The sequence below is a fragment of the Pelophylax lessonae genome (assembly GCF_965119305.1).
Source record: "Pelophylax lessonae genome assembly, chromosome: 1".
NCBI classification, from domain to species: Eukaryota; Metazoa; Chordata; class Amphibia; order Anura; family Ranidae; genus Pelophylax; species Pelophylax lessonae.
The window spans coordinates 43361107-43384656 of NC_138768.1; the positions used below are offsets into that span (position 1 = coordinate 43361107).

A 23550-nucleotide genomic window follows, 5' to 3' on the forward strand; every position below is an offset into this window, starting at 1 on the left:
AGGATATGCTGTCATGAGGTGTGATTGTACCAGTTCCTCATCAGGACCGCTTTCGAGGGTTCTATTCAAACCTGTTTACCGTTCCACGAAAGGAGGGCAAATTGCGTCCAATCTTGGACCTCAAAACTCTGAACCGCTTCGTGCACGTCCTGAAATTTTGCATGGAGACACTGCGGTCAGTGGTGGCATTCTTGCATCAGCGGGACCTGCTGGCCTCGATCGATATCAAGGATGCCTATCTCCATGTCCCTATTTGCCAGGGTCATCAACGATTCCTCCGCTTTGTGGTGGGCAAGGACCATTTTCAATTTGTGGCGTTACCGTTTGGTCTCGCCTCTGCTCCTAGGGTCTTCACCAAGGTGTTGGCCCTTATCCTGGCTCTGCTACAACAGAGAGGAATAGCGATTCTGGGGTACCTTGACGATCTTCTTCTCCGAGCGAACTCGTCGGTGACCTTGGAACGGGATTTGGAGGTGACCATTCACACTCTGAAGCAGTTAGTTGGAATCTCAACCTTCAGAAATCTGCCCTAGTTCCAACAACCAGACTGGAGTATCTAGGGATGATCCTAGATTCAGCTTCGGCAAAGGTATTTCTATCTCCTGTGAAGTTACAGATGTTAAGGGAAGCGATTTTGTCGCTGCTGGCCTGCGCTGGGCCTGATGGTGTCCTCCTTCGAGGCTATACCATATGCTCAGGCCCACACGAGACTTTTGCAACAGGAGATCCTTGTCAAATGGGACAAGGATCCTCTCCCTGGACAGTCTGATTAATTTGAGTTGAAGATCCAAGGACTCCCTGAATTGGTGGCTCAGCTCTCCGAATCTCTTCTTCTCCGGACAAAAAAATGGAGGGTCCCCCTAGGGTGTGGGACTTTAACGGCAAGCACACTTCCACAGATGTATAAAAGTAAAAATATTTTTATTATTAACAAGTTTAAAATAGATCTCAATGGATCTGAGATATTACATAAATGATACAGAGAACACAAATAATGTGGTAACACAAATGATCTATATATGGTTGAAAGAAATAATGGTGCATATACTCAAAGGTATATATATATTTCTTCTCCGGAAATCCTTCCTTCCAGTATTCTGGATGGTGGTGACGACAGATGCCTGTCTGACCGGTTGGGGGGGAGTGCTGGGCACCCTGAATGTTCAAGGGACCTGGACGTTGGAAGAGTCCAAGCTCCCGATTCTGGAACTGAGAGCAATCAAGTTGAGCCTGTTCCACTGGACAGACCATCTCAAGGGGTGTTCTGTCCGAGTCCAGTCTGACAATGTCACGGCCGTGGCATATGTTAATCATCAAGGGGGCATCAGGAGTGCCCTGGCGGCTCTGGAGGTAGCCGAGATCCTGCGCTGGGCAGGGGACTATGTCCCAGCCCTATCCGCCGTGTACATTCCCGGCGTAAACAATTGGCAGACGGACTACCTTAGTCGTCAAACCCTGGATCAGGGAGAGTGGTCTCTACATCCACAAGTGTTCCACCAGCTGTGTCTCTGGTGGGGGACCCCGGATGTGGACCTGTTCGCCTCCAGACAAAACAGGAAAATTTCAAAGTTTGTGGCGAGGTCCAGAGATCCTCTGGCCGATGCCGTAGACACCCTGGTGGCTCCCTGGAGCCAGTACGGACTAATTTATGCGTTTCCTCCACTGAAACGTTTATCTCGCCTGCTACACAGGTTCGAGTTGGAGGGGATTCTGTTAATTCTGTTGGCTCCAGATTGGCCCCAGGGATCCTGGTACGCCGACGTTATTCGGCTGAAGGTCGCAGGTCCATGGATACTTCCTCTGCGGGAAGATCTTCTATCTCAGGGTCCGAACTACATCCTGCTTTACAGTCGCTGGCTTTAACGGCTTGGCTGTAGTGCGCAAGGTGTTAAAGGACAGCGGTCTGTCTGATTCTGTGATCTCAAGGCTAGGAAGTCCACTTCTCAGAAGATTTATCATCATACGTGGAAAGCGTACATTGCTTGATGCAAATCGCTGTTGCTGCATCCTAGATCCTTTGCTATCAGCAGGATTCTGACCTTTTGTACAGAAAGGGGTTGACCAACGTTTGGCGTTGGGCACTCTTAAGTGTTAGATCTTGGCCTTGGCTGTGTACTTCCAATGCCCTTTGGCTACGCACTCTTGGATTCGTACGTTTCTTCAGGCGGTTCGCCATTTGGCTCCCCCCAGGAGGTCTCCGTTGCCTCCTTGGGACCTTAATTTGGTTCTATTGGTTCTTCAGAAATCTCCTTTCGAGAACATAAGACACATTTCCTTGCTCGCCTTGTCTCAGAAAGTTGCCTTTTTAGTGGCTATCCCCTCTGCGCGCAGGGTGACCATCTCTCGATGGATCAGACAGACGGTGGTGAAGGCGTATTCTCTTAAGGGCAAGGTTCCTCCTTTCCCTGTCACGGCTCACTCTAGGCGGGTGTTGAGTGCCTCTTGGGCTTTCCGCCATCAGGCGTCAGTGATGCAGGTTTGCAAGGCGGCCACTTGGTAGTCTGTACATATGTTCACCAAGTTTTACAGAGTGGATGTGTTAGCATCCTCGGATGCGTCCTTTGGCCGCAAGGTTTTGCAGGCCGCCATTTAAGGGGCAGTCTACTTTTCCTTCTCCTTTATGGTTTTTCTACAATTGAGCCCCAGTTGTTGCTTGTTGGGCTCCGTGTTATATAGTTGGCTATGTTAGCCGTGGGAATTGCATTCTTTTAAGTTTGTCCTTTCCCCACCCCTCAGTGGTTACTGCTTTTGGACATCCCATCCGTCGATGATTTAAAGCAGCAGCCACGTCCGTCGGTGGACGAAAGAGAAAATGGGATTTTTTACTTACTGTAAAATCCATTTCTCTGAGTCCACTGATGGACGTAGCTCCAACCCCTCTTTTCTCTGAAGAGTTGGGTTTTGGTTATTATTCACTGCTTGCAAATAAACTGAAGATGCAATGGTGAGGCCAGGGATAATAACCCAGGGACCCCGCCTCCCCTGGGCGTGTCAAAGCCTTTGGCTCTTCCTGGCCACTCCTAGTGGGAGGGGCTTATTACCATCCATCTATGATTTAAAGCAGCAGCTACGCCCATCGGTGGACTCAGAGAAATAGATTTTACGGTAAGTAAAAAATCCCATTTTTTGGGGGGGGAATTAGCTTTGTCCACAAGGACACAACCATGCTAAAACTGAAGAGAGTCAGGTCGTTTTACACGGTGATCATTTTTCAATCACTTTAAGCTTTGACAAAGAAACGAGAACCTGATTGGTTTTGTATGCAGAGCTGCACCAGATTTTGCAATCTCCAGTTTTGGTAAATGAACCCCCATTGTAATCTGACAGCCGTAACTCTCTGCCATCCGAATCCACGGATCAGCGGCTGCAGTCCAGTGGTCGAGAAAGATTTTGCAGCAAGCCCTTTTGACAGAAGTCAATGGTTAGATCGACTTCTGTAAAGCGGAAGCAGCCACTCATGGATTGAAATTTGTCTGGTCCCTGGTGAACCTGACGAGTTTTGATTGCTCTATGACCAGCTTTAAATTGGTGGTTCTGATATTGCATAGTACAGTATCAATGGCAAGTCCTGCCAAGATTTTTTCTATATAAGCTACCTGATCCGACAGAAAGGGATCAAGGGAGTCGAGTGTTTCACTGGCTGCTTTGTTTATCGTGACATTGCAGAGTTGTATTTGAGTTTTTATCTCTGGACAATCTTCCCTGTAACCCACAACATATGCTGCCAAGAAAATGTTCTTTGTTATTGATCGCTGTGTGTCTTCATGTTAGTGCACTCCAAGTTGTTGTTCACAGAATGACAATGCAGCACTTTAGGCTTGCCACAGCTGTGTGAATCAGTTCTACAGCATGTTTCCCACCTATTCATATTATGTCCTAATAGACTCGTGCATTAAGCTTTATGTTACTGACACGGTGTGAGAGAGGACCAAACCCAGCTCCTACCCTTAGTATAAATCTCCCAATTAAGAGAGTAGCACTTACGGAAATCTGAGTAATTTCAGTATCCAGCACAGTTCTTATTTATATTGATGTTTGATTTGAAATGGATATGCAGTTTCTTAAACTCGGAAAAACATAAAGAAGCCCTAGTTTAAAAGAAAGGAAAAAAAAATGCTTTTCATGCACTTATGATGGGTTTTTTTTTTTTTTACTAGTAATGGCTGCGATCAGCGATTTTGTTTTTTTGCGGGACTGCAACATTGCAGCGGACAGATCGGACACCTAACTGACATTTTTGACACGTTTTGGGGGGGGGGGGGGAACTAGTGACATTACTACAGTAATCAGTGCTAAAAATATGCTTCCTCAGGTAAGTTTTGGCAAACTCCAATCTGCATTTTTTTTGTTTCTGTGTCAGCAATGGGGTCCTCCTGGGTCTCCTACCATAGCGTTTGTTAGGGTGCTGGTGGTAGCCTGACGACAGAGATAGGCCCCGATGTCCGCTAGAGGGCGGAGCTTGGACGGAACCCCCAAGGTAAGTGACACAGGCTAGCCTGAGGTGCGGAGTCTAAGTATCCACCGGTTTTCGCCAGAGCCTCTGGTGGTGAGGATGGACTTCACTGCGTGTGGATACCAGGTCGCGGTCCTCAGGTTCGCCCCACCAAGGGAGAACCGATCAAGGTCCGAAGGTGGGTAAACAGACAAGAGAGATCCAAGAGAATGGTCAAACAAGCCGGGGTCAGGACGGGCAGCAAACGAGCGGAGTCAGGAACAAGCCAAAAGGTCAACAGGAAATCAGCAGCAAACAGGTCACAGGTTCAGGAACAATGGCAGGAGCTGAAGACAAGACCGCACTGAACCTGTGTTCTGATCCAGCTTAAATACTGCTCTTTCTTAATGAGAAGGGTGGAGCCGGAATAGCCTGTGAGTTTTAACTCATCCTCTGCCAGAGCCTTCCTGACAGGTTCCTAACGGCGTCCCTTTTCATTCAGATGAAGACGTATAGTGCGAGCGGACACAGTTGTACCCTGTGCCTGAAAGTCAGCTTGAATTTGTCTGGAAGTTAATATAGGTTGTTTATCCACCATTCAAACAATCCTTTGTTGCAATCCTTGATCAATTTTTCTCTTTTGTCCACGTCCAGGGAGATTAGCTACAGTGCCATGGGCTGTAAACTTCTTGACAATGTTGTGCACAGTGGACACAAGAACATTAAGATCTCTGGAGATGGACTTGTAATCTTACATTTGTCCATGCTTTTCCACAATATTTGTTCTCAAATCCTCAGACAACTCTTTGCTGCTCTTTCTCTTATCCATGCTCCATGTGGCACACAGACACACACAACAGAAAGGTTGAGTCAAATTTTCATAATTTTAACTGGTTTCTGGTGTGATTTCTATATGGTCAGCACCTGTTAATTGATACAGGTGAGTTTAATTACAAATTACAGGAGCATCACAAACTTGTAATGCAATATTTCTTACAATTTTGAGAAGGTTCCTATAATTTGTGTCCAGTCCATTTTTGGAGTTTTGCGTGGAATGTGTTAGAGGGAGCTCCAGCAGATTGAAAGCCTCAGCTCTGTTCCTGTGTTCTGTATGGAGGGGGGGGGGGGTCCCTCCCCTCCCCTCCAATCATTTCTCAGAGCTTTAAAGAGGTTGCAAGCTCAAAAGAAAAAAGAAAAAGCCTGTAAGACAAAAGCATAATGAGCTAGTATGCATCACATATCTCTCACCCCCGGTCTCGGTCTCTCTCTCTCGCACACACCTCTTTCCCCCCTCCCCCACTCTCACCCCGCCTCTCTTTCCCAACCTCCCTCCCTCTCCCCTTTATCCTTTTCTCTCCTCCTTTTCCATGTCTCCCATCTCTCTCCTTACTTCCTTTTCTTATCTTTTCTCCTAGTCGGGGGACTACACTGTGGCAGGCTAGCCGGGTTGGGGGGAGCACTGTGGCAGGCTATTGAGGGGTTTTAGGGGGCACTGTTCCAGGCTAGCCAGGGGGGGGGGGGACACCGTGGCAGACCTACTGGGGAGGTTACTACCCCACAGTCCACCAGAGACCCCACACAGCCACCAGAGGGCCCGCGTAGCCACTTGAGAAGGGTATGGAATACATTTAGATGGAGGGGGGGCGTCTGATTTTAATCTTGCCTAGGGCAGCACAAAACTAAAATACACCCCTGCCTTTATGGTATCTGTTGTAGTGTATTCTTTGGTCCTTTACTGACTGACCATGCCTCATTCTGCATCATGTTATCTAAGTAGAGAACTAGGGCTTTGTTTCTTTATGTCAGAGCTGGCCCCCTGATGACTCGGAGGGTAATGTTAAAGAACACGCAGGAAAGGTGGAGGATCCACAGAATGAAGGAAGGTGAAGCAGGGAGATTTCGGCATTGCGCGTCCTCAAGTACAGCTTCCTCTCTAGCAAGGAAAAGGGTGAACAGCACAGAAGTGATATCACCAAATCTGATGCCAATTTTTATAAGACTAGCAGGCAGAGGCGGTAGTAAATTATATATACAGCAGACATACAGCTACAAGGTTACATAACAGAAATACCTATTGACAGGAAGTGCATTGCTATTTTTCCGAAGGTATTCAGGATAATAGGCACAATTAACATTTCTAGATGTTTCCTATAATATAGCAGATCTTCACATTTGGGTTTAAACCCACTTTAACCAAATCACTTCCCTAGTTTTATTTAAACACAAAAAGGCAATAGACTCCCTTCCAGACACTTAAGAGGCTCTTTGTGTGTTTCCAGGGAGAGCATGCGATGAATTATAAAAAGAGATGTCCTGTCAGATAAGCGTATCTTGGAACGCACTCGCTTATAAAAAAAGACTGACGCTGACACGAAGCCTCGGAAGTCCTGTCAATTTCCATCTGACGACGGTGGCATTTGAAAGTGCTGACACACACAGCCGTAACTTTGTCACTGACTTCAGGGCAACTTTGGGAGATGTAATGTATATATTGTCTCAGCTCGCCATTCTGTATGCCAAACATGATCGCGGTGGGGGTGGCTATAGAAGCAGCTTGTTCCTGTCTGAATTACCTTCGGTGCAAATGAAAGGCTCAGAAGCAGATGTTGATTTTTTTGCTGCTGCATCTGCATTTTACTCTTATTATAAAATCTGTGGGGGATTTTCAAGTGGAGTCTATTGTCATTTTTAAGGGGCCTTTTGCAAAGAGTGCAGCTCTCAAATTTGTGTTTTGGGTGGGCTTGTTTTTATTTTATTTTTTCTAAATGTGCATATATTCTAGTTACATCTTTCTAGAATGGATACATAAAGTATAATAAAAGGCTCGGAAGGCTTCCCATAAGATTTTGGAGTGTATCTTTGGAAATTTGTGGCCGTTCAGCACAAAGAGCATTCATGGGATCAGGTACTAAGAAAAGACCTGGCTCTCAATCAGCGTTCCAATTGATCCCATTGTAGTTGAGTTCTGTCTAGGCAACACCAAACTTGTCACACCATGTCTTTATGGAACTGGCTTTGTGCACTCAACTCAATAATTTGGATGGGCTTTTAAGTATTTTTGGACATGCTTTTTTCCTTAAATTCAGATCTGATCTAGCCCTTTTAACAGAGATCAGATGAGGCACTGAACGGAGCCTTGAACAGGCATTTCTCCAGAAAAGATTTCTAATTAAGATATTAAAACTAGATCGCACCACCAATGAACTCTTGGCAAAGGAGTTGGACAAGGCTGCATACCCTTTAGTGTGCTGAAAACATAATAAGAAGCAGAATTAGAGGGAGATAATTGGTGGAAGAAACTTCAACAATTTCTGATATGCTTATGACACTATCCTCATAGCTGAAAATAATCTGAAGAGCCTCATAGAGAAAGTTAACCGGTTGCTGACCGCCGCAAGTACATATACTGCGGCGGTCAGCCCTGGCCAGGCAAAGTGACGTACCGGTAGGTCACTAGCCTGTCACTTGCTTGTGAGCCAATAGCGGGCGAGCGCGCGAGCGCGCGTGGAGGCACGCGCCCGCCCCGGCTCGTTCCCTGGGAAGTCCGTACATGGGGTCCGCCGGTCACTCGCGATCGTCCGCCGTGAAGGGAGAAAGGCAGGTGGCTAATGTAAACAAGCCGCTGATCATTCTCACCTGTGTATGAATAGTGATCATACGGTTCTACTATGTAGGACCGTTGATCACTGTTCCTACACCAGTAGCCATGTCCAATCACAGTTAGAAGCACCCCCCTAGGGACACACTTAACCCCTCCTTCCCCAATAAAGTTAAAACCTTCCCTGCCAGTGTTATTTTGCAGTAACAGTGCATATGTATAGCACTGATTACTGCAGTAATGTCACTGGTACCCCCAAAAGTATCAAAAATGTCAGTCAAGGGTCCGATCTGTCCGCCACAATGTCGCAGTCCCGCAAAAATAATCGCAATTTCCCCCCATTACGCGTTAAAAAAAAAACAACAAAAATGACAAAAATCTTTCCCTTTGTTAGTAAACACAATAACTTTTGCGCAAACCAATCAAAATACGCTTTTTGATAATTTTTTTTTTGTTTACCAAACATATGTAGCATAAAACAAATTGGCCTAAAATGTTAAAAAATTTAGCTTTTTACATTTTCTTTGGGGAATTTCATATAAAAAAAAGTGAAAAATATTGTTATTTTTGCAAAATTTACACTATTTTTTTGTTTATAGCGCAAAAAGTAAAAATCGCACAGGTGATCAAATACCACCAAAAGAAAGCTCTGTTTGTGGGGAAAAAAGGACGTCAAATTCGTATAGGTACAGCGTCGCACGACCGCGCAATTGTCTGTTAAAGTCACGCAGTGCCCGAATCGCAAAATAGGCCCTGGTCAGGAAGGGGGTAAAATCTTCCGGGGCTTAAGTGGTTAAAGAAAAGTGTGAAAAGATGGGATTTCGGGTACATATGAGGAAAACCTAAGGTTATGACAACTGATAAGTCAGCTCACTTCAAAGTTGATAATGATGACCTAAAAATTGTAGACAGCTTCTGCCTCCTTAGATCAATTACTAAAAAATGATCCAGCTGTCAAATATGATGCAGACTGACTCTTCAAAAAGAAACGATATTTAAAAATACAGATGTGTACAAAGGTCGGAATTGTCCAGGCTCTATTTTTTTTCTATCATTTCTATGGGTGGGAATGCTGAGCAATAAAGAAGCAAGATAGGAAAAGTATTTATGCCTTTGAACTTTGATGTTGGTGAAGAATTCTGAGACTACCATGGACAGCAAGGAAAACAAACAATTGGATTCTTCAATAAACCAAGCCAAACTCTTCACTAGAAGCCCAGATAACTAGGAAAAATTTCCTATTTTGGACATGTGGTTGATTTACAAAAACTGGAGAGTGGAAAATCTGCTGCAGATCTGCATAGAAACCGATCAGATTCCAGGTTTTTTTTGTCAATGCCTAATTGAACAAGCTGAGTTTAGAAGCTGATTGGCTACATGCGCAACTATACCAGATTTTGCACTCTGCAGAATTAGAAAATCAACCAAAAAACCAACCTACAGCTGAAGGGAAAAGATGAAAATGATGACCAGCAGTTAAGTAGACTGGAAATAGTCACAAAATGATTACCTTTCTGTTGAGAAGACTTAAAGTATAAGTAAAGGCAAAACCTTTTTTTGGAGTGGAGAGGGATTAGAACACTTGTCAGTTTTTATTGCTGGCTCTGTCTGTGTCACCCTCTATATTTGTCCTGTTAACATTAAAAGTCAAAGTAAAAGAAAAAACAAAATTTGGGTTGTCCCCAGAAAAGCAAAAGAGGAGAAATCTTCCAATGGGGTCACTAGTTTTGGTGGAACTGGGGTCCTTAAGAGATTGCCCTCATTTTCAAGGATTTCCTCTGACTTCCTGTTTAGCTATGGGACAGGAAATGAAGGTAAATCCCCCCTTTGGGACAAAGAGGGCAAAATAAACTTTACAGGGGTTATAACTTACTATCTGAAAAAAAAAAAAAAAATATATATATATATATATATATATATATATATATATATATATATATATATATATATATATTAGAGCTGCACGATTCTGGCCAAAATGAGAATCACGATTTTTTAGCTTGGAATAAAGATCACGATTCTCTGTGTAACAAAAAAAAATTGGGATAACTTTACTGTTACCGTTTTTTTTTTTTATTCATTAAAGTCTATTAATTGCATTTGAAAGACTGCTGCGCAAATACAGTGTGACATAAAATATTACAACAATCGCCATTTTATTCTGTAGGGTCTCTGCTAAAAAAAATATATAAAATGTTTGGGGGTTCTAAGTACTTTTCTAGCAAAAAAAAATGATTTTAACTTGCAAGCAACAAATGTCAGAAAAAGATCCAGTCTTTAAGAGGTTAAACTTCCTTTCTCCCTGGCAGAGGGAAGGAAAAGATACAATGTAATCCTTTTTGTTTATAGTTACTGGGAGACTTTGCTGATAGCCGTTTGCCGGGAGGCTTTTTTTTTTTTTTACAGCTGTTCTCTCTGCTATGCAGCTATGCAAAGAATCGAGCATATTTCAGGGTTAGATCGTCAGGAGGGGTGAATCGAGATTGCGATTTTCATACGATTAATCGTGCAGCTCTAATATATATATATATATATATATATATATATATATATATATATGTTTTGCCTATAGTTCTTCTTTAACCACTTGCCGACCAGTCACGTTGACTGTACTGCGGCAAAGTGGCTCGATTCCGTCCAGCGACGTAGACCTACGTCGCTGAACTCCTCCCCTTGTAGGCGGCGCTCGCGCTCCGCCGGAGGCATGCTCCCGCTGTTTTCAGTCACAGCGGGAGTCGGGCCAGGGGAGGAGCGGCGGCGATCGCCGCTGCTCATCCCCAATCGTCGAGGAATTGAGTTTGGAGATCCGCCCGCTTGTGTAAACAGAGCGGGCGGACCTCCTAAGTGACAAACAGTGACAGATTGCAGGGTTCAGCATAGTTGAACATGCGATCTGTCCCTGTATCACTCAGTCACCTCCCCCCACACATGTCAGTAAGCACCAGGCATACATTAACCCCTCCCTCTCCAATAAAATTAACCCCTTCCCTGGCAGTGTCATTTTTACAGTAACAGTGCATATTTATAGCACTGATTACCGTAGAAATGTCACTGGTACCCCCAAAAGTGTCAAAAATGTCAGTCAAGGGTCCGATCTGTCCGCCGCAATGTCGCAGTCCCGCAAAAAAAATCGCAAATCGACGCCATTACTCGTTTAAAAAAAAAACACCAAAAATGACAGAAACCTTTCCCTTAGTTAGTAAACGCAATAACTTTTGCGCAAACCAATCTTAATACGCTTATTGTGATTTTTTTTTTACCAAACATATGTAGCAGAAAACAAATTGGCCAAAAATTTTAAAATATTTTGATTTTTACATTTTTTTGGGGGGGGAATTTCATATAAAAAAATGTTAAAAATATTGTTATTTTTTCAAAATAAACGCTCTTTTTTTGTTTATAGTGCAAAAAGTAAAAATTGCACAGGTGATCAAATACCACCAAAAGAAATCTCTGTTTGTGGAAAAAGACGTAAATTTAATTTGGGTACGGCGTCGCACGACCGCACAATTGTCAGTTAAAGTTGCACAGCGCCGAATCACAAAAAGTGGCCAAGACGTAAGACAGCAAAATCCTCTGGTGGTAAAGTGGTTAAGACCCAAACAGAAGGCAATTCTTTCTGGAGAAACACCATCTATGCAGGCTTCAGGAGTTGACATTATTTCCTATTATTGTTAAATGCGCCATCAAGTCGATCAATAATAAAGCTAGTGCCGCCATTATGTGATTTATGAAGGTTCAATTTAAAGTGCATCTATGTTTTGCCTAAAGATCTTAAAGCAAAAGCCACCCTGTTTAGCTGCCAGGGGTGGGCCCTGTATTGACTACATGTCACCGAAATAGCTCAAACAAGGCTATGTACTCTTATATGACAGTCTGATTGGCCTACTGCTGTCATAGGGAGTAAGTCACATTTTTCTCTATTTCTGGAAGGTATGTACAGGCTATTTTATTCAGCACTTGGCACTGAGCAAAGTGGCAAGGGAGCGAATGGAAAGTATATATATATGTACTGCTGGGGAGGGGTGGGGGATAAAAACTAACCTGTTGCTTTGCATGGACAAAGCACAAGTTTATTTTATAAAGAGCCGGTCGCAAGACCAATCATTTTAGCAAAAAACCTCCCTTTAGAATTATATCTGCATGTTATTTACCTTGTGTAGATATCTAAAAACCCAAGACTGCTGCTGGGCGCCGACATCATGGATGTAATGTCTGCAGGCCAAGCAGACTCAGAGCTGTCACTCAGGTGACATTCTTTTGCAGTTTTTCCTCTACTTTTTTAGCTTCAATGAACCCTTAAAATAATTTCCAGGTTTTTGAGAACCCTGATAAAAATTATTTATACCTACAACGCATTGTACATGGTACTATCTGAACACTGGTTATTGTAGTTCTATATTGCCTGTGTGCTACCATCTGGACATTGGGAGTGCTGGAAATTGTAGTTTCTATATTGACTGTGTGCTGTTGTGTGTAAACTGGGACTGAGGCTTGTGATGCTACCCTGAGTGAATCTTTGCTGACATTCAACTACCATGTGGTGTCCCTGAGTTTCTGTCATTTCAATTTCTGAAGCTTTGACCCACTCTTGTTACACTTTATTTATCTATTTAGACCAGGGGCTGGGAACCTTTTTTCTGCCAAGGGCCATTTGGGTATTTATAAAATCATTCAGGGGCCGTACAAAATTATCAAGTTAAAAATGTGCCTGTTATATTTGGTCAAACATTTAATTAACTCACCCCTAATGTGATGGCTGCAACTGCTTCTCTTTGGTGAGGTGTGTGATGTTAGCTGGTATTGATGATGTTGCTACTCGCAACTGGTTTTCCAGGTTTGCGTTGGTCAGTCTGGAGCGCAGTCGACTTTGTGGTGGTAAGTTTTGAAAAGAACTGCTGGCAGGTAATGCTGGTGGGCATAGCTGGCTGGTGCTGCTAAGGGTACTGCTGGCTCAGGCTGGTACTGCTGGCTGGTACTGCTGTGGGTACTGCTGGCTCAGGCTGGTACGGCTGTGGGGATTGCTGATTCAGGCTGGTACTGTGCTGTAGGTACTGCTTGCTGGTACTGCCTTAGGTACTGTTGGCTCAGGCTGATACTGCTGGCTGGTACTGTGCTGTGGGTACTGCTGGCTGGTACTGCTGGCTCAGGCTGGTACTACTGGCTGGTACTGCTGTGGGTACTGCTGGCTGGTACTGCTGTGGGTACTGCTGGCTGGTATTGCTGTGGGTACTGCTGGCTGGTACTGTGCTGTAGGTACTGCTGGCTGGTATTGTTGTGGGTACTGCTGACTCTGTCTGGTACTGCTGTGAGTACTACTGGCTCTGGCTGGTACTGCTTTGGGTACTGCTGGTTCTGCTGTGGGTACTGCTGACTCTGGCTGGTACTGCTGTGGGTACTGCTGGTTCTGGCTGGTACTGCTGGCTCTGGCTTATACTGCTGTGAGTACTGCTGGCTCTGGCTGTTACTGCTGGCTCTGGCTGGTACTGCTGTGAGTACTGCTGGCTCTGGCTGGTACTGCTGGCTCTGGCTGGTACTGCTGTGTGTGCTGCTGGCGGGAAATGCTGGCTAGCAGCGGTGCCACGCTGGAGGAAGAGGCGATGTTTCCTGTATTGGTCACAGGTGGAGTGCATTTGATATCACTCCGCCTGTGACTCACTCAGACTGTCACAACGGAGCCAGAACTATACAGGAAGCATTGGCTCCATTCTGACAGATCAGCTGATAGACACGGACTCAGCTGCATGGGGGGCCGGACCAAATGACTTTGAGGGCCGCATACGGCCCCCGGGACATAGGTTCCCCACCCCTGATTTAGACATAACATGACACCCAATTCCATAATAGAAAATTAAGCCATATGAAGGTTCCTTTGTACCCCATAAATCCTTTTTTTACCATCTACATGCCTTATAAACCTTATAAACCTTTCCAAATTTGTATCCACCACGGTCCTCTTAGTTTCTAATGCAGTGCCAGGCTGCGGGTGGGGAAGAATGGTGTGCAAAGCTGTGCTGTGTGGTGCCACTAAGGGACTTTAGCTCCTATCATGCCATGTGTCCTGGTCAGGTTCAGAGACCAGTAGCTATAGCAGTCGAGACGCTCCCACCGGTATTCACCAACTCCTGATGGTGGAGATGGGTTTTGCTATGTGTTAGTACCAGGTTGCGGTTCTCAGGATCGTCCCACCAGAAGTTGAGGAAGCCAAGTTCCAGTAGCAGATATAATAGGTAGGGATCAAACAAAATCGCAGTCAGAAAACAAGATCGACAACAAGTGTTTGCAGGTTGGGATTAATTGGAAGCATTGCCAAGGAACAAACCAAAAGTTACTAACGAATGGTTGCAGGTTGTGAACAAGCGAAATGTAGTTGAAGAACAAGCCAAAATGTTAACGAGTGTTAGTGGAGTTTACATGAATGTAAAGTCTAGTTTTTAAAAAAAAAAAAAAAAAAAAACATTTTATACTTAACCTGTTCTGTGCAGTTTGTTTTGCACAGAGCAGTCCAGATCCTTTTCTTCTCAGGTCCCTCGTTCCTGCTCCTGGCCCCTCCCTCCTATTGAGTGCCCCCACAGCAAGCAGCTTGCTATGGGGGCACCCGAGCCGAGCTGCAGCTCTGTGTGTCCATTCAATTATGGAGCTGGCGTTTGGCCCTGTCCTTCTCTCTCCTAATTGGCTCACTGAATTTGATTGACAGCCGTGGGAGCCAATGGCACCGCAGCTGTATCTCAATCAATCAGGAGGGAAGTCCTAAGACAGCCGAGGGACTCGTGGACATTGCTGGGCAGAGAGGAGGCACAGGTAAGTATTAGGGGGTGCTGGGGAGGCTGCTACACACAGAAGGCTTTTTATCTTAATGCATAGAATGCATTAAAACTCCTTTTAAGGACAGCTGAAGCTACACAAAGGAGCAAGATAACGGCTGGAGAGAGCACATTGATCAAACAGGAAGTGCAAAGGAGGAGCAAGGAGTTCAAAGTTCACCTGAAACAAGGCAAAACTATACATGGGGGCTGTCAATCATTTCAGATGATTCGGCAAGAAGAGCTACTGCTGGATGCAGCAGAGGTTTCGGGTTTAGATTCTGGTTCTGACACCATGTTTTCTCCTATTGTGGAAGCTAGTGCCAGGAGACAAATGTCAGAAATGCCCACAATAATGGTGGTTTCATGGCACCTCCTGTAGTCAAGTATTGACTAAAGCTGTGACCATGACAATTTGGCAAAGAGGAAGTGGTTTTGTAACACTGGTTGTCTTCCAGCCAGATTGGGGGATGGCAGCTTTGTATTTACAGAGCTTCACAGTGCATCACAGCACAGAGGGGAGGGTAAGTTGTGCAATGAGAGATGTAATTATAGTATGGTATGTAGAATTAAACAATGGAGCAAAATATAGACGCTGAAGTTGGTCTTTAACCCTCCCAACCCCTATAGTAAAATGGTAAAAAAAATTGAGTCTTTTATAACTTTTTGTTTATTCCCCCAAACATAACCTATGTGTATATCAGCTTGATAGTGGCCCATACACTCTCTATATTTTTGGTCTAATGCTTTAAAATTCTGAACCAAGTTGTTTTATTACAAATGCTCAGTCCATTGTGGTTTTTACTTACATGTCTGCCGGAACTGCAGGAAGTGAAGGGAGCCTGTGGAGTCGAGTTCTCCTGCCTGCACAAATATTTTTTATGCATCTATTCTGGAATGAAAACCCTGGGATTCGTTTTTACAGATTGCTGTGATGTGTGAAAGCTCCTGCTGATGAAGTGCCATGTTTAAAGAACTCCAGTCACATATCTAAAACACCTTTTTAGTTTAACTGTTTATTCTTTAGAAGTCCTGAAACAGTTTTTTCCCATTTTGCTAGAAAAATTGTATAAATTCTACCTTTACTGTAGGATGTAACATACCTGCTGAAGGCAAAAATCAGACTTGCAGTGGGAAGGAGGCTCTGTGAGCTGAGCAGGAGGGGGGGGGGGGGCTATAGGTGGCCCTTCAGAAGTTATAGGGATTTGGCTGAACTTCACCAGTGAGGTGATAGCTTGTATAGAGCTTAAGGTGGACTCCACCAGTGAGATGACAGCTTGTATAGAGCTTAAGGTGAACTCCACCAGTGAGATGATAGCTTGTATAGAGCTTAGGGTGGACTCCACCAGTGAGATGATAGCTTGTATAGAGCTTAGGGTGGACTCTACCAGTGAGATGATAGCTTGTATAGAGCTTAGGGTGGACTCTACCAGTGAGATGATAGCTTGTATAGAGCTTAGGGTGGACCTCACCAGTGAGATGATCACTTGTATAGAGCTTAGAGTGGACTTCATCCATGAGATGATAACTTGTATAGAGCTTAGGGTGGATTCTACAAGTGAGATGATAGCTTGTATAGAGCTTAGGGAGGACTTCACCAGTGAGACGATAGCCTGTATAGAGCTTAGGGTGGACTCCACCAGTGAGTTGATAGCTTGTATAGAGCTTAGGGAGGACTTCACCAGTGAGATGATCACTTGTATAGAGCTTAGAGTGGACTTCATCCGTGAGATAACTTGTATAGAGCTTAGGGTGGACTCTACGAGTGAGATGATAGCTTGTATAGAGCTTAGGGAGGACTTCACCAGTGAGACGATAGCCTGTATAGAGCTTAGGGTGGACTCCACCAGTGAGATGATAGCCTGTATAGAGCTTAGGGTGGACTTCACCAGTGAGATGATGGCCTGTATAGAGCTTAGGGAGGACTTCACCAGTGAGATGATAACTTGTATAGAGCTTAGGAAGGACTTCACCAGTGAGATGATGGCCTGTATAGAGCTTAGGGTGGACTCTACGAGTGAGATGATAGCTTGTATAGAGCTTAGGGAGGACTTCACCAGTGAGATGATCACCTGTATAGAGCTTAGGAAGGACTTCACCAGTGAGATGATGGCCTGTATAGAGCTTAGGGTGGACTCTACCAGTGAGATGATAGCCTGTATAGAGCTTAGGGAGGACTTCACCAGTGAGATGATAACTTGTATAGAGCTTAGGGTGGACTCCACCAGTGAGATGATAGCCTGTATAGAGCTTAGGGTGGACTCCACCAGTGAGATGATCGCCTGTATAGAGCTTAGGGTGGACTCTACGAGTGAGATGATAGCTTGTATAGAGCTTAGGGAGGACTTCAACAGTGAGATGATGGCCTGTATAGAGCTGAGGGTGGACTCCACCAGTGAGATGATAGCCTGTATAGAGCTTAGGGTGGACTCCACCAGTGAGATGATAGCCTGTATAGAGCTTAGGGTGGACTCCACCAGTGAGATGATCGCCTGTATAGAGCTTAGGGTGGACTCCACCAGTGAGATGATCGCCTGTATAGAGCTTAAAGTGGACTTCATCAGTGAGATGATAGCTTGTAGGGATAGAGTTTAGAGTGGACTTCACCAGTGAGGTGATGATCTGTATGGTTAACTTAAGATATCCACTAAGATATGAAATCTTAAAAGTTCATGTATGCCTCTAGAGGAGCCCCCGCAATGATCTGAACTTTTAGAAATTGGGTCATTGTAGAATGCAGTGCAAACATTGTACCTAGCATTCTGCATTTACTGATTTTCTGAAATTTTGGTGTATAAATAGCATCTTTTCTGGCAGTGCTGTGGTGGTTGGGGGAGGGGGAAGTTAAGGGTTTCAGATCTGGGCCTCAAACAGGTACCCTAAAGGTACAGTGTGGCCCCATATGGTGCTGTGGATTATTATTATGACAGGCCCCACAAGTATTGCGCTTCTCACAGCCTTATTGCTTTTCCAGGGAAATTGTTCCACATTGATTTCGGGTATATCCTGGGAAGAGACCCCAAGCCTCTGCCGCCACCCATGAAGCTGAACAAAGAGATGGTGGAAGGAATGGGAGGCACACAGAGCGAGCAATACCAAGCCTTCCGCAAGCAGTGTTACACAGCATTCCTTCACCTCCGCAGGTAAGTCACCTTACAGGGGTAGGGAGTCCCTGTCACTCATGTGCAATTGCTGCTGCCACTAGAGGGAGCTAAGCCGAGCGATGGTTTCAGGGTTTAGTTCATGGAGCAGATGATTTGTTTCATTTTATGCATACGTGGACCAAGATTTACAAAATCTTTTTTAAACTAATAGAAATAAGCAGATGTAGCCAAACCGCTCAGTGGCTTTTAGGAAAAGATTTGCTTTCAAAAGGGATAGAAAAAGATCATGTCACATTAATTAAAATTAGTGAGAGACCAGCTTTGATCTTGGTGCCATTAATTAAAGCTGAACTCCAGCCTTCCAGTCAGTCTTGCACAGCTGTACTGGATGCTCTCAAGAACTGATGTTGCCTACTTTGATATCACTGCACACTTGGGGAAATATAGGCAGTTTTTTTCCTCTAACTTAAAATGAGGTCTGGTGACTGGATCTCTTTAGAAGTGAAAGTCATGCATAAGAGCAGGGACCACATGACCCCTGCTATTACTTTTATTGGACAGAAATTCTTTTCTGTGCCCCCCCTTACTATGTTACTGGGTGTAGACTTTTCTAGAATTCACTTTATCCTCCTGGCCAGTATTAAAGTACCCCAACCTGGGGCAGCACAGTGGCTAAGTCGTTAGCACTTCCGCCTAGCAGCATTAGGGTCCCGGTTTGAATCCCAACCACAACACTACCTGCACGGAGTTTCCATGTACTCCTTGTGCCTGCGTGGGTTTCCTCCGAGTACTCAAGTTTCCTCCTACACTCCAAAGACATGCTGGTAGGTTAGTTGGCTGTTGTCTAAATTGGCCCTAGTATGTATGAAAGTTAGAGACCATAGATTGTAAGCTCTTTGAGTGCAGGGACTGATGTGAATGTATAATGTATATTATGTGAATATAATTATATATATATATATGTATGTAAAGCGCTGCATTAATTGATGACACTATAGAAGTACCTTTAACCCCTTAACGCCAACATAACGCAAATTTGCGTCCTTCGGATTCAAGGGGTTGTACCAGTACTGTTTTTTAGAGTGGACCGTTGGCTTTCTTGTGATAACAACCGATGTGGCTGGGCAGCTGATCAGCCGTTATAGCAAGCAGCAGGAGGGGATGCCCCTGCCATTCCGCCTAGGTCTTCCGTCCCACCGGGAGACCCGAGCGGCCGGCTGGCATGTCCGTCGGCTTGCCTGAACAAAGCCTGATTTGGCTTTGATCGGGTCTCCGATGTAGAAACCTGGAAGCGACATCATGACATCACTATCGGTTACTGAAACCTTAAAGGCGCCAGATTTTTTGAAAAAATTACAGTTTTTAAAACAGCCAAACTTGGTGTTTTGAATGCTTTTAAGTGCAAAGGAGGGATTTGGGGTCTTATAGACCCCAGATCCCTCCATAAAGAGTATCTGTCACTGCCTATTACTGTCACAAGGGATGTTTTCATGTTTACATTCCTTGTGACAGCAAAAAAAGTGATAAAAAAAAATAAAAAAAGTTAAGGTACAGTGTTAAAAAAAAAAAAAATACATTTAAAAAAAAAAAATGTAAAGTTCCCCATGCCTCGGTGCTCGCGCGCAGAAGCGAACGCATACACAAGTCGCCCCCACAAATGTAAACAGTATTTAAGCCACACATATGAGGTATCGCCACGATCCTTAGAGTAAGTGCAATAATTCTAGCACTAGACCTCTTCTGTAACTCTACACTGGTAACCGTTAGGAATTTTTAAATCGTCGTCTGTGGAGATTTTTAAGTTACGTAGTTTGCCGCCATTCCAGGAGTGTGTGCAATTTTAAAACATGACATGTTAGATATCTATTTATTCGGGGTAACATCATTTTTCACATTATACAAAAAAATTGGGCTAACTTTAAGTTTTTTATTTTTTGTTTTTTTATTTATTTTTTTTATTTATGAAAGTGTATTTCTTTTTTTAAAAAAATTGTATTTGAGAGACCGCTGCGCAAATACAGTTTGACATAAAATAATGCAATGATCACCATTTTATTCTCCAGGGTCTCTGCTAAAAAAAAAAAAAATATATATATATATATTTGTGTGTGTGTATATATATATATATATATATATATATATATATATATATATATGTTTGGGGGTTCTACATCATTTTCTAGCAAAAAATACTGATTTTAGCTTGTAAGCAACAAGTATCAGAAAAAGTCTTAGGCACGAAGGGGTTAAAGTGCTTCCCCCATCTCCTCCCCGCTAACACCTATGCTGAATAACCGTTGTAAAAAAAAGATTCATATATTTACCTAATTTCAATCTGTTTAGATGATGCGGCACTCCTGTGTCAGTCAGCATCAGCTGCAGGGGAGAGGAAGGAGTGCTGACAACAGCTGGGTTGTGGGCGCATACTGTGGATGACGCTACCACTGCCAGGCATTCCCAGCCATTGTTGAGCACTCTTTCCTCTCCCCTGTAGCTACCACTGGTTGACACAGGGGGGTCAAATAATTGGTCGGGAGCGGGCTTAAATAGGTAAGTATATACAGTACATCGGTAATTCAGCATAGGTGTTAGGATGGGGAGGGGGGGCATTTTTAAGACTAATTTGCTTGAGGCTTGAATTCTACGTTATTTCTTGGTGGAGTTGTCTGTTCAATGTGTGGCACATAATATGGCTTTAGTAAAGGTCTCTTAGTGTTACACAAATGTTTCTTTCCCTCATTTTTGTTGTTTTTTCCTCAATTTTAATGTGATTGTAAAGGCTCCTTTTTTTCCTATAAAAATAACAAACATGGTATACTCGCCTCTTCTGTGCAGTTGGTTTGGATCCTCCTCTTCTCAGGTCCCTCTTCTGGTCTCCTGGCACCTCCCTCCTGTTCAGTGCCCCCACAGCAAGCAGCCTGCTATGGGGGCACCTGAGCCGTGTCACAGCTCCCTGTGCCCATTCAGACATGGAGCCCGGGCCCCGCCCCCTCACACCCCTGAGTGGCTACCTGACTTTGATTGCAACGACAGCCAATCAGGAGGGAGAATCTCAGATGGCTGAGACACTTGTGGACATCTCTGGACAGAGAGGAACCACAGGTAGGTATTAGGGGGGCTGCTGCACACAGGAGGCTTTTTATCTTAAAGCGGAGTTCCACCCAAAAGTGGAACTTCCGCTTTAAATAGTCCTAACCCCCTGACATGCCACATTTGGCATGTCTTTTTTTTTTTTGGTGGGGGGGGGCAGCGGGTACCTGGTTTTGACAGGTACCTTCTCCCACTTCCGCTCGGAGCGCCGCGGCACCCTGAGCGGAAGTTCTCCTCTCTCCCTCCCTCCCTGCAATCTTCTGGGACACGTCAGAGGTCCCAGAAGATTGGCGGCCAATCACGACGCATAGCGCAACTCGCGCATGCGCAGTGCGTACCCGGCTGTGAAGCCGCAAACTGTCACAGCCGGGTGCCCACATCAGTGATGCCGGCGCCGCAGAACAGAGAGGGAGAAGACGGCGCATCGCTGGACCGTGGAACAGGTGAGTGTGCGGTTAGGCTGGAACTCCGCTTTAATGCAAAGAATGCATTAAGATAATAAAAAAAAAAACGCAGATAGGCAAGGCATAATAATAAAAAAAACCTGCCTTTACAACTCCTTTAAGCATCTCTTCTAGCAAATGTTTGCTGGGATTTTACAATGTGTTTGTGTTGTCTCGTAAGCTGGAACTGTTCACCTGTGGAAGGCATCTTGTAGACAAGAAACGTATTAAAATGTGTATTTGTTATAGACGGGATAAGCCTCTTAAGAAGGAAATGATTCTGTTTGCACAATTGTGTAGCATTTGTTTAGAAGTAATATCATCCGGGACTGACTGCAGCAAAATATATGAGGATTATTGTTATTTAGGTGACTGATGATGTGCATGTTTTAATAAAATTGCCTTGCCACATGGAAAAAGCTATTCAAACTGATATAAAATGGTAAACGTGACCGGTTATATGCTGCAGTAAATGGCCTGCTTAAACGTGGCTTAACTTTTCTATCCAAGCCTTGCTGTCATAAGCCTACCCCAGTCACCTTTGTTGGAGTGGTGGTCCCAAATTTACTCACTGCATGCTTGTTGGGTCTATTTCATATAGACTGAAGTTATAATGCATTGAGTACAAATGTACTGCGGATGCCAAGGTATGGCCTTACCTTGTATTTATACAGAGAGCCTTACTGACGTAACCTCAGCACCGCTCTCGGCATCAGTGAGGACCACCTAGCTTGGAGAAGAGGTGAAGAAGAAGAGGACCCTACAGTTTCATTTGACTGTCTGAAGACATCTGTAAAATGTGAGCATTAAAAAAAAAAAGCCTAAAATACTGCTGAGGAGGCTTCAAGGAAGGAGTGAGGCACGGAGCCCAATGTTGGTCTTTTAATCTGAATTTAACTCCCCCCTATGTTTTCTTTCCCCCTTCCTACCTTAATTATTGGGTTATCTTCAAAACACATACTCACTGTATGTGAGTATGTGATCCAATGTTTGGGTGACATAGCACAGGTCCCTCATTCCCATCTTGGTCTTTTTTAGCTGGCTGTCTGTCCAGGGTTCAGACAACCAGCTCTGGATGACATGCTGGTCCTACCCTCTGGCTGATCTGTATGCCTCCCTAGTCCTGCATCATTCTGGGAGATATGACACGAATATCCCAAAATGCTGCAGGACTAGGGAGACCTCATTCTCGCCAAGGCCAGAATGGCAGCAGAGGGATGGGACCAGATTTAAAAAAAAAAAATCCTGAATAAGCACAGAAGTTAAAGTGGTTCTAAAGTCTTTTTTTTTTTTCTTTACTCTAATGCATTTGTCACGTACCTGTTTTGAAGAGCCTGAAATAATAAGGAAGCACTTCTTACATCTCTGACTCTGGGCCCCTGGTAGAGTGAACAGGAATGCAGAGTGGCACAAGTGTAGGTCTTGCTAGCAGCAGAGAAGGTATTCATGCCAGGCAGGGAAAGTATTTAGTGGCCCTTAATGCAGCGGGGGAGCTGGGTAGCAGCTTATGAGCAGCAGGTGGAAACAGACTGGTACTGGCAACCGCAGATAGGCAAGGCATAGGCGGGTAGCAGGCAGGAAGTAGCGCAGTCAGGCAAGCCAGGTCATACACAGGCTGGCGGATCAAGTACAGATGCGATGATGAGAGCGAAATCAAGATGCGGGCAAGGGTCTGTAGCAGCTCAGCAAGATGGCAGTAATAGGAGCAGGCAGTAGCAGAGGTCAGGAGACAAGCCGAAGTCAGTGCAGGCAGAGTTTATGGAGAAGTCAGGACAAGCTGGGTCAGTAACCGGAGTCAGATGCAAAATCACAGGGTCTCAGGCCACTCGGAACCTAAGTACTGGCCCAGTTTAAATAGCCCATTTGGCATCAACATCTGTAACAGGGTGTGCGTGCACACGTCTATGCGTGCCATGAACAGCAATCCACCAAGAGGAGCCAGCTTGTCTGCTGGCATGCCCTTCCTGACAGCATTCTATGTACTAAGTTTAAAAAAAAACTCCCCCACTACTTGGCCCCCACCTCATCCCTAAACACTTACCTGCCTCCTCTCATGATCCATCTCTGTCCACGCTTCTTG

At 44.5% G+C, this 23550-nt stretch overlaps 1 protein-coding gene across 1 annotated transcript in view; it reads left to right on the forward strand.

The window, feature by feature from the left end:
* PIK3C3 (phosphatidylinositol 3-kinase catalytic subunit type 3) overlaps nt 1-23550 on the forward strand; it is a 389362-nt gene that overhangs the window by 233677 nt on the left and 132135 nt on the right. Inside the window, exon 22 of the mRNA XM_082248227.1 lies at nt 17808-17976. Within this exon, the coding sequence (XP_082104353.1) occupies nt 17808-17976 (169 nt within the window). The remainder of the gene's footprint in view (nt 1-17807; nt 17977-23550) is intronic.